The sequence below is a fragment of the Hyperolius riggenbachi genome, chromosome 2 (assembly GCF_040937935.1).
Source record: "Hyperolius riggenbachi isolate aHypRig1 chromosome 2, aHypRig1.pri, whole genome shotgun sequence".
In the NCBI taxonomy this organism is placed as follows: domain Eukaryota; kingdom Metazoa; phylum Chordata; class Amphibia; order Anura; family Hyperoliidae; genus Hyperolius; species Hyperolius riggenbachi.
Window position 1 is genome coordinate 248,309,884 of NC_090647.1, and position 16,143 is coordinate 248,326,026.

Genomic DNA, 16,143 nt, shown 5'->3' on the forward strand with positions numbered 1-16,143 from the left:
CGCTCGACTTTACCTTACCGACAGCACTTTTATGAATCGAGGCCATAGAGTTAACTGATAAAGTGTGAGGGGAATTTCCCCTCTCCTCATGGCTCAGTCAGCCGTCAGTTTTGGCGTCAGTAAACTTTGAAAGTATTTTGCTAACAGTAAACAAAGAAGTTGCTACTAAAATGTATACACCAGTACTTAGCAGCACTTCCCAAACAATTCCTGAGTCAATTGGAAAAAATATGTGAATCGATAGTATTCCTTTAAGAGACTAAAATCAAAATCATGAGACATCCAATGAGATGAGATGCTTTACCCTACTCTACAGCCAAAAGCTTATTGGATGATATCCTGCTGTGCACAGAACAACAGATGTGTGTGTCAGGTGGGAGGAGTCCTTCATGTATCAAAACATTGCCAGTAAGAGGCAGATGCCTATGTACTTAAACATATTTTCATATTTTTACTTAGTTTATTCAGTTTAAATTAATATGTTTTACAAAGGAAATCTAGTAGTGTTTGTGCCAAATGAGTACCATTTGTAATATTTCCTCTCGGTTTAACACCTAATGTTGACTGTTACTACGCATAATTATGATTGTAATTCAAATTGCATTGAAGAAAAGGGGTATCAATTCAAAATGATACGTCACCTTTACGTTGCAAATGAATGTTTGGAATCAGTCACTTAAATTAGGCCAGCCATGCAACTCTAGCTAGAGATAGCTAAGGCCCACTTAAGGTATATCCCTCCTACCTGATCCTCTAGCTGCCGCCACTGCTGCTGCTGCGACTGGTCCGTACGCTGCTGCTGCTGGGAAACCTGTCCAGAGAGACACACAGAAAGACTATGGAATTAATGTGTATACTTTGCCCATCCTAATCTTAGTCATCTTTATGGCCTGTATGATGTAAGCCACAAGTTCTCAACATGTGGAATGCATAGCTGAGGGGGTACTGCTGATGAGTTCTGGTCGTACTTGTATTTATGGTTAATTCCCTAGAGCAGATTTTGAGCTTAGACGACGATAAAGAGATAAAAAGATGAATATTTTATAATTTAAAGAAAGATAAAGACCATTTAGGATTTAAACAAATTGGATTTACGGTTGCCAATTTCATTTAAGTAAAGGGCTATATAAGGAACTATTACCTATAATGGGGGTACTTAGTAAAAACCCACATTCATAAGATACATACATACTTTGTAAAAGTTTAGACAAACTCAAAACAGTCTATCCCATAAACCTATTTTGTGAGTCTTTACTTGAGATTCCATCACCTGTACACAACTTGCAGGAACAGACATACAGTGGGATGTGAACGTTTGGGCAACCTTGTTAATCATCATGATTTTCCTGTATAAATAATTGGTTGTTACGATAAAACATGTCAGGTAAATATATCACATAGGAGACGCACACAGTTATATTTGAGAAGTGAAATGAAGTTTATTGGATTTACAGAAATTGCCCAATAATTGTTTAAATATCCTTCTCCTAAACCATGATGGTGAACAATCTTTGTCTTCAGGTAATTTGAGAGTTGTTTTGAGACCCCCATGTTGCTACTCTTCAGAGAAAATTCAAAGAGGAGGAAAACTTACAATTGACCCCCTTAAATACTCTTTCTTATAATTGGATTCACCTGTTTATGTAGGTCAGTGGTCACTGAGCTTACCAAGCAAATTTGAGTTTCAATAGTTTGGTCCAATATGGTTTTGGAATCAATAAAGTGCCCAAATTTATGCACCTGCCTAATTTTGTTTAAACAATTATTGCACACTTTCTGTAAATCCAATAACCGTCATTTCACTTCTCAAATATCACTGTGTGTGTCTTCTATATGATATATTTAACTAACATTTTTTACCGTAACAACCAACGATTTATACAGGAAAATCATGACGATTAACTAAGTTGCCTAAACTTTCCCATCCCACTGTACTGGCAGAAGTATGGATGCTAAACTCCTATACATAGACTATACTAACAGAATAATGTGCAAATGTGGAATACCTGATAAGGCACATGATTGGCTTATTGAACCTATGTTTGAGTGAGAATACATGAGTGAGTCCTCCACTTTCTGCTTTGTATACACCTGGAGATGAGTTAGAATGCCAAAGGTATTGCACATTCAATGCACAAGTCAAGCCTATTATTTGTGGCAATGGTATTTACAGAGATGGCATGAGTAAAAGCCAGCACCATGGATCTGTAAGTGCATTTATGCTATATGCAACATAGTGTACATATGGCTTTGAATTTTCAGAGCCGTGAAATCGAATGAGCTATCCAAAAAGCTCATGCTTCCATTAAAACGTAACAAATCTGTTCCTTTCAGCATTCAGGTCCTGGGTTACTTTTCCACTAAGACACTATAAGACCTATGGGGTCACCACTATGGGGTGTGCATTCCAGACATTTGTCTTACAGAATGTGGAGTGTGCAAATGTGTGCATGCACACATGTGCATCATATTCCCTTCATATCAAAAGCCGGTGCAGAAGACTGTGCGCAAATGCATGCGCCAGGGTTAGCCCCTGAGCACAAACACATGCAAAGCTTGCAGTGGTTGGCTACCTGTGCTCACAAATAATGTTAGATCTAATTGTAGATAGTAGAGAAGTCTGTCACTCTGTAAAAACAAGCCAGATCTATACTACACAAGTTTAGAGCAATCTAACTACCTCTGTTGGTGGGGAAGGAATAGGAGTATAGAATGAGAATGTGGAGAGAGTATATGACTAGTGCACTGATTCAGTGAGAAATAAGTAACAACCAGATCCAGTGTATTGTTACAATTAAGTATTTCTGTATGTATTATAAACACAGCGATTGTCATCTCTTCATTTATCATTACAGCAGCAAAACCTAGAATATAACAGCATTACTGATAAGGGGCTTCATTTACAGTCTTCTTTGAAGAAGGGTATAAAAGTACAGTTGTCGAATACACCAATGGGATCTAAAACTATGAATCAACTTCCTTTACTTGTTATGTGTCAAGTGAAGGACACGGTTTTGTAAAAGAAAAAAAAAAAGATCACAAAATGAATCGGACAATACAGTAGCTGTAGCTGGAGAATTCCCACATCTTGAACAAACAGAGACAGCTGCAGAGAGTGTTGTTTGGTGAGCACTAATCTAGGTGAACGGAGCTACAATGATGATCGCAGTCTGGCTGCATTTTACATTCTCTTCTTTGTTCCAAGAAAAGAATGCAAAATAAGAAGCCAGCAGAAACTGTAACAATACAGACTATTCCTAGGATACATTTGCCTCTATTATATTATTTTGTTTTTCCAAAAAGCAATGCCATCAAATATTTCAAAAGTTGGCCCAAATTTGCAACCAGATTCGGTTAAACATACTGTATATAAAATTTTGGACCAAACACTATTTTTAAAACAAAGGTTTGGTATCGTCACCAATAATCAGATGAAGCCACATTAAGTCAGTGATTATCGGGATTGGGGTAGCTGCATACGTATTTGGAAAAACATTAGCATGCAAACTATATCCGAAAATAACAGGAAGCTAGATGTCAGCTAAGGCATCATCTATCTTTAATGTAAGGACTGCACAAGACATCTAAGCTAGTAACTCTAAGCTATTGGAGGATAAATTAAATAAGACATACTTGCATTTAAATAGGGTAACATTGCTGTTAATAAAGAAAAAAAATCTATATCAATACACACATCCATCAACATTAAGAGTCTTTAAAGTGGAACAGCAGCCTACCATAGCAAACAATTAACAACCAGACTTTCAACTCTTTATTGACTATACAGTTATGCAATCCAATTACCCTTTGACCCAAAGTAATGTCCATGTGTAGAAATATTTAATTTTAGACAGTCAGCTAGTGTGGAAGCTGCAATCCATAGGGCCTATTCATACTGAACAGGGGTGCTCGGATACCCCTTTTCAAAATTCGAATTGATCCGGATTCGGATACCCAGATATCCAGATCCGAATCGGATATCCAAATCCGAACTTTTTGGTATCCGAGTAAACTCGGATATCCGAACCCAATATCCTTGATATTCGTCCGTATTCGAAAATCCGGATAGAAAACCGGAAGTGACCTGAAAATGGCTTAAAATGCTTCCAAAAGTCTCTTCAAATGGCAAAAACCCCTTTCGGAGAACTCTCTCTCTCTCTCTCTCTCTCTCTCTCTCGGCCTGACTGCCTTCAAAAGTGATTTTAGCTTCTGCTCGGATATCTGAACTAACTATCCGCCCATATTTCGGATTTCAGATGGGAAATCAGAGTTTGTCGGATAGTGCTATTCGAATTTAAAAAAATATCCAAATTGCTATTCAAAGTTCGGATAGTGAAAAAAGTTCTGATTATCTGGGTAGTTCAGATACCCAAATATTGGATGAGCACCACAGATACTGAACACAAATCAGTTACTCCATAGCTGTGCATTGAGAAAAAGCTTCAGTTAAAACACATCTAATGGGAACTGAGCCATAGGGAAACATGGGCATTACCTCGCTAATCAGTTGTCCATTCAGTTATAACTGTCAGCAACTGATTCAGTGTGAATGGACCGTTAAAAAAACTAAATATTTTGTAGAACATTTAGTTCAAGCTGTAAGTAACAGGTTCATGTCTTTGTGCTTTCTAAAGAAGAATCACCATAAAACACTTATCTACAACCTTCAGAGATAAGAGAACAATTTACAGCCTAGGGATCTGTGTTGGCTCAGCTTATGACTAATAAGCCTGAGGTCTGTTTTATACTAGATGCGATTACAGTAGCTGCATTTTGCAAGCAATTTCTGATCCCATGCAAATCGAAAACTGCAAAAACATCTCCAGAATAAGTACCTGTTTCCACTAGGAACAAGTACACATCATTTCCCAACCTTTGAGCTGCCTATTCAGTTAAATAGCATGCTGTCTGAATCGCATGCATGTGTGATTCTTGACAGCATGCAGCAGTTTTTTGAAGCACGCACCTGAATCCCTATGGCCTCGCAAGGCATGGCTACAGGGATTGTGACGCATACTCGCATCTCTGCAAGTATCATTGTGCGTCCTGCAAATCACAGGCTGGCTAAGTGAAAACCAGACCTAAATGAAATCGCTGAAACCCTTTTATACTCCTGCAATCTTATTGTGATCGGATTTTACATTTGTCCGTAGGTTCCTAGCAGTTAGAGAAAATCACAAACGTAATCACAAAAAAATTACTACAAAAGTGCATTGCAAAATCCCTAAGAAATCGCATTGCGTTTGCGTTTTGCAATTTTCAGCAAAAGGGAGCCCTGGAGGACAAAATGAAACTACAGGTAGTCCCCGGTTTAGAGACGCCCAACTTACGAACGGCCCGATCCCATCGCAATAATGTCATTTCCGTGGGGGAAGTTTGAAGAGGCGGTTTCAAACGTCCCGACTTAACCTGCTGAGCGGTCTGGACGAGCTCAGCTCGTCCAACACCGCCAGAGGCTGCCGCTCAGGCCCTGCTGGGCCGATTTTTGTCAAATAAAAAGCAGCACACGCAGCCGGCACTTTGCCAGCCGCGTGTGCTGCCTGATCGCCGCCGCTCTGCGGCGATCCGCCACGAGCAGCGGCGAAAGAGGGTCCCCCCAGCCGCCTGAGCCCAGCGTAGCCGGAACAAAAAGTTCCGGCCAGCGCTAAGGGCTGGATCGGAGGCGGCTGACGTCAGGACGTCGGCTGACGTCGATGACGTCACTCCGCTCGTCGCTATGGCGACGATATAAGCAAAACAAGGAAGGCCGCTCATTGCGGCCTTCCTTGTTTATTCTGGGCGCCGGAGGCGATCGGAAGATCGCCTCCGGAGCGCCCTCTAGTGGGCTTTCATGCAGCCAACTTTCAGTTGGCTGCATGAAATAGCTTTTTTTTTATTTAAAAAAAACCCTCCCGCAGCCACCCTGGCGATTTAATCAGAACGCCAGGGTGGTTAAGAACGGATTCAAGTTAAGAACAAATCTACAGTCCCTATCTCAATCTTTAACCTGTAAATCTATTAACCCTTCAAGACACTTAATGAAAAGAAGAGCGTGTTCAAAAAGAATAGTGTGGCGAATCTACTAGAGCAGAGGAGAATTTTTAACTTTTGGTCTGCATCATTGGAAAAGAGAAAGAGCAGTTACATGGATTTACATGGTGGACTCTTCCACTCTGAGGCTTCAAATAAACAATATGAAGAACCTTATGCAAGCACACCTGTTAAACTAAACACATTCTATTTAATCTTCTGGTGCTAATTCACATGTGTGCATGGTAAAAAGTATTAATTTACCCACATGCAAGTATATGAAAAATTTAATGTTTGAATGTTATAGAGAGCCTAATATTAAAGTTTCACAAAATACACATTTAAATCACAGAACCCAGAACTACTAGGACAGCACTAAAGCTATTCAATAAAAATAAAATAAAAAAGCCAAATAACTGTGTCTGCTTAACCACTTCCCTACCTCTGCTTCGCCTATCTACGTCCCTGTAAACTTATCTCCGGCACAGGGGAGTAGATAAGAGTATTGCAGCGAATGGCCGCCACGCATCCCTCCCGTGCGTGTTCTAGTTGCCACCCATTAGTGGGTAGATCAGTGAATGGGAACACAGTTTCCAATCATTGATCCGAGTCCCCCTATCAATAATCCCCGGCATCAAGGAGATGCCTTCATCATTGTAACAAATACAGTAATGCGTCCATGCATGACTTCCCATTTGCTTACTAACAGTACACTAAAAGGAAATATTGCGCAAGTCTATCTTGTGGCCAAATAGTAAAATTACACCTACAAACATTTTTTTGAAATAAAAAGACACAAATACTATTAGAATTAACCTCTTACCTCCCCCACACACCCCATAGCATTTGATACTTTGGTAAGCACAGTGTACAAATCTTCAACAGCAAGTAGTGTTGAAACAGGATGATAGTATTTATTGGCTAACTTAGAGGTAAATTAAAGGTAAGCTTTCGGCTATTAAGCCTTCTTCTGACTTAGGTCCTGTATGTTCACAAGGTCTTAAAACACACAGCTTATATACACTGGACATTCGGAGAAGAAACATTCTTTTGCAAACACAAATAAATGTCATTACATGTCTTAATTACAACTCCAAGAGGGTCTCACAGGGATGCTAGCTAATTTATGACAAATAGACCACTTGTCCGCTAAAACATCACATGCCAAAGACTTCGGGTGATAGGAAAACATTGTAAATCCAGAGTTCAAACGTGACTAGGAAGTGTATATGCACTATTTGTTATAAGCTAAAGAGAATTGTGGCCTTTAAAACCTATCTTACCAGCACATGAAGTTAGAATCCTTTTCTTAAACCTTCTTCCACAATTTTAAACCAATGTACAAACTTATTTTCTTTTGTTAGTCTTTCTTTATAGACAGTGGACTAACAGGACGCAGGAGAGTGGAAAAAGATGAGCAGACTATGCGGGAGGTAAGTATGATGTGTGTGACCTTGTTGTATAACTGTGTACATGTATAGTTTGTTCTGCATCAAAAACGCAATAAAACTTATTTGTTAAAAAAAAAAAGTATGACCTGTGTATGTTTATTTTGTCTTTTATTTTTCAGTTCAGGTTTGCTTTAGCAGGAACTGTCAGCAAGGCAAGACATCTGCTTGTCCTTGAACAATATATAATCCTCAAGCCACTCTGTTTAATGCTTTACAGCAGTACCTGTACTCTGATCAACTTCATTCCAAATTTTATGAGACAAAGCAAATAGTGGCACAAATCACACACACTTTGTATTGTATAAGAAGAACATGAGAGTGGATACAATATACAGAACTTCTCACGGTTGCCTAAAGCTGGCCACTAACGGTCCAATTTCTAGCGAAAAATCGTTTGAGCGATCAGAAATTCTGATCGGATTGGTTGTAAATAATCTCCATTGGTAGACACAATCGATTATGAACGAGTGAAAAAAATGTCGCCCGAATGAATTTTCGTCGAACGAAAATTTGGATTTTCTTGGTGGTCGTGATATATAGGAAGCAATGATTGGTTAGTTGATGGTGTAGTGAACGATTTTTCGTCCGATCAGAATTTCTGATCGCTCGAACGATTTTTTGCTAGAAATTGGACCGTTAGTGGCCAGCTTAATGAAGTTGGATCTAGTCAGAATCTTTTCAGACTTGCAGCATGCATACAAACCCACAGATATTTAGATCTAGCAATACTTGACAAAAATGGCTTCCAGACATGGTTCTAGTATAATTTACTAAGAAAAATACTTGTTTCTGATACAATTTAAAAAAAAAAAAGAAAGAAAGAGAAAAAACTCTAAATTATAACACTTATGCCTTAACATACATACTTGCATAATATTTCTAGCCAGATTTCACATATTTCCATATTGGCAACATATGTTCACAAGATATGAGACTAAAACATTGCACACGTTCGAAGAGATGTGACTATCTCCTCCTTTTAAACAATTATTGTGTTAATTAATTGAAAAGTTGGCTGTGGTTTTGGTTAGATCTCATCAGAGATCATCAACAGAGATCACATAGCCATAGTCCACTGGTTGTGTCTGGACCTGTCCAGCTTAGATGTTCTGAAGCACAAGCCAGGATGTAACAGGCAGACTTGAATGCAGCTCTACTCCCTACCAGTAGCTAGGGAGTAACTGGAATTAATGAGCTATGTTAATGCAGCAAATAACCATCTGTTGTATTTAAAGAGTTTATACTCAAAGATTTAATGAGGGACAAACATAAGAGGATTCATTTTGGATCACATCTCACTACTATATTATGGTTATAAACTTCCTAAGCTTCTCGCAGTCTGACAACAGGAAAAATAGCAGGCTATGTGAAAACACGTTCCTGGTAATAGACGCAAAGCAAAAGCTTAAAACACAGGATGAAGAGGGATTTATTTACTACGTCAAAAGGAAACTATCATGTTAAAACATATCCCTCTGTGGTAGCCTTTATTACACAAACAGATATTCTTTTGATAAGAGAACCTGTCACTTTTGTGGAGCGAAACACAATGGTTTCAGTTTGGCTATATATAATGTAAAGGTGCCCATACATCTAGCTATATATGGGCAGATCGACCAAGTAACATATCGCTCAGATCAAATGTGATCAGAGACATATCTGTTTGCTGCTCAGACTTTGCAGGCTTATTTCTGATTTCAGCATGACATTTCTCGCAAATTAGCCATGTGACGCCGCATTTTCCGCCTCCATCACTGTCCCCCCAAATGTTAATGTGCCCCACCCCCTCCCCCGTGCATTAAAACCTCTACCCTGTCCGGCAGTCTTAAGTCCAGCTGCTTCTTCTTCCTCACACTTGGCTGCCACCCATAGCAGGTAGGGCGTGTTTGAAGTCACAAACATGCTGACCCAAATATGTGGAAAAAGGAGCAGCTGGACTCACAGTGGTCGGACAGGTAAAAGATTTTAATGCATGGGCACCAGGCGGCATATTAACATTTGGCAGGACAGCGGCCAGGGGGTTCCATCGTGTTTGTCACTCATCCCAATAGTGCATGCCGTTACAGTCAGGCAGCCCAATCAACAACGTCAGCTCAAGATTTGCCAGGTTGCTGGACTGATGGATTGAACCAATTTCTTACCAAAATCTATCAAATTGTTGATTGTGCAATCTTGTTGTGGCACCGATATTCATCCAATATGATAATTATCAAATCAGATTATCATAAGCTGAAATCAATAGATGTATGGCCACCTTAAGAATTTATGACACCTTTTTTTTAGCTTGTTGAAATTTTTTTGTGTAGATAAATCATGTCTCGTACACAAACTGGCATGTAGGAATGTAAAGGTTTGCCACCAGTCAGTGCATTAGTCCAGGTGTAGAAAATGAAGAGACGACCCTTGCCCGCCACAGCTAACTAGTCCTACAACAAGGTGAGAATTGAACAGACGTATAGCAACTTTTTCCCTGCAGAGTACAGAGAATATAAATAAATTCAGCTCTTACTGTAAAAATAGAATTGCATATAAATGAACATATAAAGCATTGTAGCTAGAGTCTGGTCCTCAGAGTGATCCAATGGTACAGATAATACCATCTCTTATGTGGCTGTAGACTGAGATGGAAAAATCATTAACATTTATAATTGCAAATAAGACTTGCAAAAACATCTATGACAATAATTATTACCAGTACTATTATTTTGTAAATGACAAAAGAAACTTTTACTCATTGCATAATTGTGTTCCTTTCCTATTGTTTATAGGGCATTCCTCAAGCCAAATACTTTTTTGTTTTTGTTTTAATACTCTACTTCCCTATAAACTAAATAAACCACGCCCACAGGTTTTCAGAGAGCATTGGCAGTAGCAAGAGCTCATGGGAGCTCAGTCTGGGCAGGAGGAGGAGGTGTTACTAGCCATTGATTTCAGAGGCAGAGGGGAGTAGGGAGGAGGGGGGATTAGGTTTTTTTCACAGGCTGAGTGCTCAAGATACAGATAAGCCTGCCTCTGTGTAAATCTTTACAAACAACATGGCTGCTGTCATATCACAGGAAGAAATAATTATTTTCTATTAAAGCTGTTTGCAGCTAGATTTTCTGTGTAAACTATCTAAACTTTAGATAAGATATATAGACAAGTTACTTGTTATAGTTAGTTTTTCATCTCGGATCTGCTTTAATATACACTGATTTGCAAAAGTCCCCCTTGAAGTTTTCCACGTTTTCTCATATTACTGCCACAAACATGCATCAATTTTATTGGAATTCCACGTGAAAGACCAATACAAAGTGGTGTACACGTAAGAAGTGGAACGAAAATCATACATCATTCCAAACATTTTTTTAAAAAAATAACCGCAAAGTGGGGTGTGCGTAATTATTCAGCCCCCTGAGTCAATACTTTGTAGAACCAGCTTTTGCTGCAATTACAGCTGCCAGTCTTTTAGGGTAGGTCTACACCAGTTTTGCACATCTAGAGACTGACCATTCTTCTTTGCAAAACAGCTCCAGCTCAGTCAGATTAGATGTACAGTGTTTGTGAACAGCAGTTTTCAGATCTTGCCAAGGATTCTCGATTGGATTTAGATCTGGACTTTGACTGGGCCATTCTAACACATGGATAGGTTTTGTTTTAAACCATTTCATTATTGCCCTGGCTTTATGTTTAGAGTCGTTGTCCTGCTGGAAGGTGAACCTCCGCCCCAGTCTCAAGTCTTTTGCAGACTCCAAGAGGTTTTCTTCCAAGATTGCCCTGTATTTGGCTCCATCCATCTTCCCATCAACTCTGACCAGCTTCCCTGTCCCTGCTGAAGAGAAGCACCCCCAGAGCATGATGCTGCCACCACCATATTTGACAGTGGGGATGGTGTGTCCAGAGTGATCTGCAGTGTTAGTTTTCCGCCACACATAGCGTTTTGCATTTTGGCCAAAAAGTTCCATTTTGGTCTCATCTGACCATAGCACCTTCTTCCACATGTTTGCTGTGTCCCCCACATGGCTTGTGGCAAACTGCAAACGGGACTTCTTATGCTTTTCTGTTACCATTGGCTTTCTTCTTGCCACTCTTCCATGAAGTCCAACTTTGTGCAGTGCACGACTAATAGTTGTCCTATGGACAGATTTCCCCACCTGAGCTTTAGATCTCTGCAGCTCGTCCAGAGTCACCATGGGCCTCTTGACTGCATTTCTTATCAGCGCCCTCCTTGTTTGGCCTGTGGGTTTAGGTGGATGGCCTTGTCTTGGTAGGTTTACAGTTGTGCCATACTCCTTCCATTTCTGAATGATCACTTGAACAGTGCTCCGTGGGATGTTCAAGGCTTTGAAAATCTTTTGTAGCCTAAGCCTGCTTTAAATTTCTCAATAACTTTATCCCTGACCTGTCTGGTGTGTTCTTTGGACTTCATGGTGTTGTTGCTCCCAATATTATCTTAGACAACCTCTGAGGCCCTCACAGAGCAGCTGTATTTGTACTGACATTAGATTACGTACAGGTGCACTCTATTTAGTAATTAGCACTCATCAGGCAATGTCTATGGGGAACTGACTGCACTCAGACCAAAGGGAGCTGAATAATTACGCAAACCCCACTTTGCAGTTATTTTTTTGTAAAAAAAAATGTTTGGAATCATGTATGATTTTCGATCCACTTCTCACGTGTACACCACTTTGTATTGGTCTTTCACGTGGAATTCCAATAAAATTGATGCATGTTTGTGGCAGTAATGTGACAAAATGTGGAAAACTTCAAGGGGGCCGAATACTTTTGCAAGCCACTGTAGCTATATAGCTGGTCTGATCTGATTTCCGATCGTTTTTGAATAGAAGTAATCGAAAAATAGATCAGAAAAAGGATCAGAAATCAGATCAGACCTGTTGGAAATTATCTATTGGACCATCTATCTGGCGAGATCTTTATAACCCTACTTTTAAAACGGTCAGGAAAGGCAAGCTATCCAGTGTGATTTTATATGACTAAAGTGAATTTAGGCACTTCAATTAATGGATATTTTATTTATGAGTATAAAAATGATTTCTTATGCTGTCCAAGAAAACCTCAAGGCTTTCAGATCAATTTCATGTCGCCTTAATAGGCTGATGTTCACATCAGTAACTGGAGTTTACATACTATATTTGTATTTTATTATTCCTTCCTGCATCAGTAATTTCAGCTTAAATAACAGCAAATACTTGTTTAGGCAAGTGACACATCTGCTTATGCCCTCCAGCTCTAATTTACGCCTGCCTGAAAGGATGGGCATATAATGTGCCTTGTTCAATACATAACAAACAAGCCTGCTCATTTTAGCATCCAGAAATGTGACACCTTTCCACTAGTAGACAGATAGGCATAGGGATTCAATTATGAAGCTGGCCACTAGCACTGCTTGAGCATTTAAGTCACAAACACTATACAGTGAATATTACAAAATTATGGTGGTAGAATTAAATAACTCATTTATGCTTACAATCCCTTGTGGGTGACCACCACACAGAAGCCTTAGCTTTTTTGCAATAAAAGGTTAAAAAAAAAAAGTCTAAAAAAGCTGCATAAAAAAAGGTAGTCTACCGGGGGCCTCTCTACATTTCCGGACACCTCCTTGGTTGAATACATACCTGGGTCACGTAAGCCTCTTTCCCTTGATGCCACATACACTGTTAGGACAGTCTCAGCATCATATCACCTATCATTCAGAATCCATTGGTTGCACTTGGGCTGATCTCATGTATTAACACTTTATGCACTTTTTTTCACAGGTTGTGTTTTATGCTATATGCACAGTTCGAATTTTACAATATTGATGTTTTTCATTTTTGGTTTTGTTCACTCTTATATGCACTTTAGTCTATGGCTTTCTGAACCCGGCTTCTACCCCTGTGGTAGCTAAGGCCCCGTTCACACTTGCGGTTCGAGTCCGCAAGTGTCCGGGGGTCCGGGTCCGGGGGCCGCAAAGAAACCGTACGGGTCTCTGCGGTGGCCACAAGTTGCGGATCCGGAATGTATCAGTTCCGGATACAATAAAGTAGCACATCCAGGGCACGAAGCTCCTGTTCCATCACATCCCAAAGATGCTCTATTGGGTTGAGATCTGGTGACTGTGGGGGCCATTTTAGTACAGTGAACTCATTGTCATGTTTAAGAAACCAATTTTAAATGATTCGAGCTTTGTGACATGGTGCATTATCCTGCTGGAAGTAGCCATCAGAGGATGGGTACATGGTGGTCATGAAGGGACATGGTCAGAAACAATTCTCAGGTAGCCCGTGGCATTTAAACGATGCCCAATTGGCACTAAGGGGCCAAAAGTGTGTCAAGAAAACATCCCCCACACAATTACACCATCACCACCAGCCTGCACGGTGGTAACAAGGCATGATGGATCCATGTTCTCATTCTGTTTATGCCAAATTCTGACTATCGAGACTCATCAGACCAGGCAACATTTTTCCAGTCTTCAACTGTCCAATTTTGGTGAGCTTGTGCAAACTGTAGCCTCTTTTTCCTATTTATAGTAGAGATGAGTGGTACCCAGTGGGGTCTTCTGCTGTTTTAGCCCATCCGCCTCAAGGTTGTGCGTGTTATGGCTTCAGAAATGCTTTGCTGCACACCTTGGTTGTAACTAATGGTTATTTCAGTCAATGTTGCTCTTCTATCAGCTTGAATCAGTTGGCTCATTCTCCTCTGACCTCTAGCATCAACAAGGCATTTTCGCCCACATACTGGATGTTTTTCCCTTTTCACACCATTCTTTGTAAACCCTAGAAATGGTTGTGCATAAAAATCCCAGTAACTGAGCAGATTGTGAAATACTTAGACCGGCCCATCTAGCACCAACAACCATGCCACGCTCAAAATTGCTTAAATCACCTCTCTTTCCCATTCTGACATTCAGTTTGGAGTTCAGGATATTGTTTTGACCAGGACCACACCCCTAAATGCATTGAAGCAACTGCCATGTGACTGGTTGATTAGATAATTGCATTAATGAGAAATTAAATAGGTGTTCCTAATAATCCTTTAGGTGAGTGTACATGTACATTTAAAGGCCTACTGTTGTGAAAATTATAAAATTTAAAATGCATATGAACATATAAACATAAGAAGTACATTTCTTTCAGAGTAAAATGAGACCTACATTACTTTTCTCCTATGTTGCTGTCACTTACAGTAATTAGTAGAAATCTGACAGAACCGACAGTTTTTGGACTAGCCCATCTACTCATGGGGGGGGGGGTGTTCTCAGGGTTTTCTTTATTTTCAAAAGCACTTAATGAATGGCAGTTGCTTTGTCCAACTGTCAGAAAAGTGTGCAGTGAACAGGGAGGCTGGCCAGCATCTTTGTATAAATTTTTTCAGGGAGTGTCTTTATAAAGAATAAAGGCCATGCTAAAATTCCCCTATGGAGCGATGGACTAGCCCAAAACCTGTTAGTTCTATCAGATTTCTACTACTTAAGGGCTGGTTCACACGGGCGTCTGCTGAGCTTTTGCTTGGCATTGCGTTCAAACGCCAGCGTTTAAACGCCAGTGTTTAAAAGCTAGCTTTTGAAAAGCGTTCAAGGCTAGCAGTTCTGGTCTCTGCTATTGTTTCCTCGCGTTTACTGCCTCTGAAAGCAGCATGTTGCTTTTGAGACTAGACGCAACGCTGGGATCTACTGGCAGGCTTTCATGAAAGCCTGCAAAAGCCAGCTCTAAACGCTCCCATTCACTTGCATGGGATGGCAGTAGATCCCAAAAAACGCTGCGTCTGAAACGCTGCGTTAAACGCCACAAAAACGCCCGTCTGAACCAGCCCTAATGTAAGTGACAGCAACATAGGAGAAAAATAATCTATGGTTAATTTTACTCAGGAAGAAAGGTACTTTTTTTAATGTGTTTTCATATATTTTAAAATGCAACGTTTTTGCAACAGTGGTCCTTTAAGGGGCCTGCCCTTTCCACCACTGTTTTTCAGTTATAATTCTCAATTCCATTGCGCATCACACTGATCCGGACGTTTACCCCTCTCTAACTGCCATGTGTTTTTCCACCTACACTGCACTTAGGGGGTAATTGTGCAATTACTTCTATAGCCTCTGGGCAGAGCATGAAGACTTGGGGCATGCTGAACTTCTTGCATAAAGCAAACTTGAATTAAAAAAAAAACAAAAAAAAAACGAATGAGATTAAGAACTCTGTGTGTAGTCTCAATCCTAAATAGGACTTTCTTAAAGAGAATCCAAGGCGTGCTTTCTAAATCTTAATAGGACACAGAGGTATGTTCTCTGCACATGCCTTTATGTCCTTCTAGTGCTGCTGCTAGTTTCCCCAGGCTCTGCTGCTCCCCTGAAAAATACCGACAGGCTAGCAACAATCTAATTGTCACTAGCCTTCTGTTTACCTGCAACTTGTCAATCACTGCTCCTCCGCATTGCCTCACCCACCTCCTCCATTACATGGCTCCCTCTGCCACTCCCCGGCTTCGATAGCTTCCTCCAATCGGAAGCTAAGCCGCGATTGCGTACTTGTACTGTTTATTGCAAAACTTAAATTACCTTCCTGTCACAATTTAGGGTGAAGATATTTGATTCTGAAATAATGCTACAGTGTGAATTTTTCACTATGAACTGAGAAAATAAAAGTATTTTTAATGGTAAAAATCAGTCTTATTGGCTCAGGGAACATACATTTGTTTTCACCTA

The 16,143-nt window shown here is 40.1% G+C and overlaps 1 protein-coding gene across 8 annotated transcripts in view; it reads right to left on the reverse strand.

Moving 5' to 3' along the window:
- MSI2 (musashi RNA binding protein 2) overlaps positions 1–16,143 on the reverse strand; it is a 481,843-nt gene that overhangs the window by 135,758 nt on the left and 329,942 nt on the right. For 5 of the 8 annotated variants that reach the window (XM_068268473.1, XM_068268474.1, XM_068268469.1 and 2 more), the window contains exons 6-7: positions 3,634–3,657; positions 746–811 (exon numbers count right to left, since the gene is read on the reverse strand). The exons of 1 other annotated variant lie outside the window; for it this stretch is intronic. In XM_068268473.1, the coding sequence (XP_068124574.1) occupies positions 746–811; positions 3,634–3,657 (90 nt within the window). The remainder of the gene's footprint in view (positions 1–745; positions 812–3,633; positions 3,658–16,143) is intronic. 2 more of the 8 variants (XM_068268470.1, XM_068268468.1) reach the window with 1 other exon arrangement.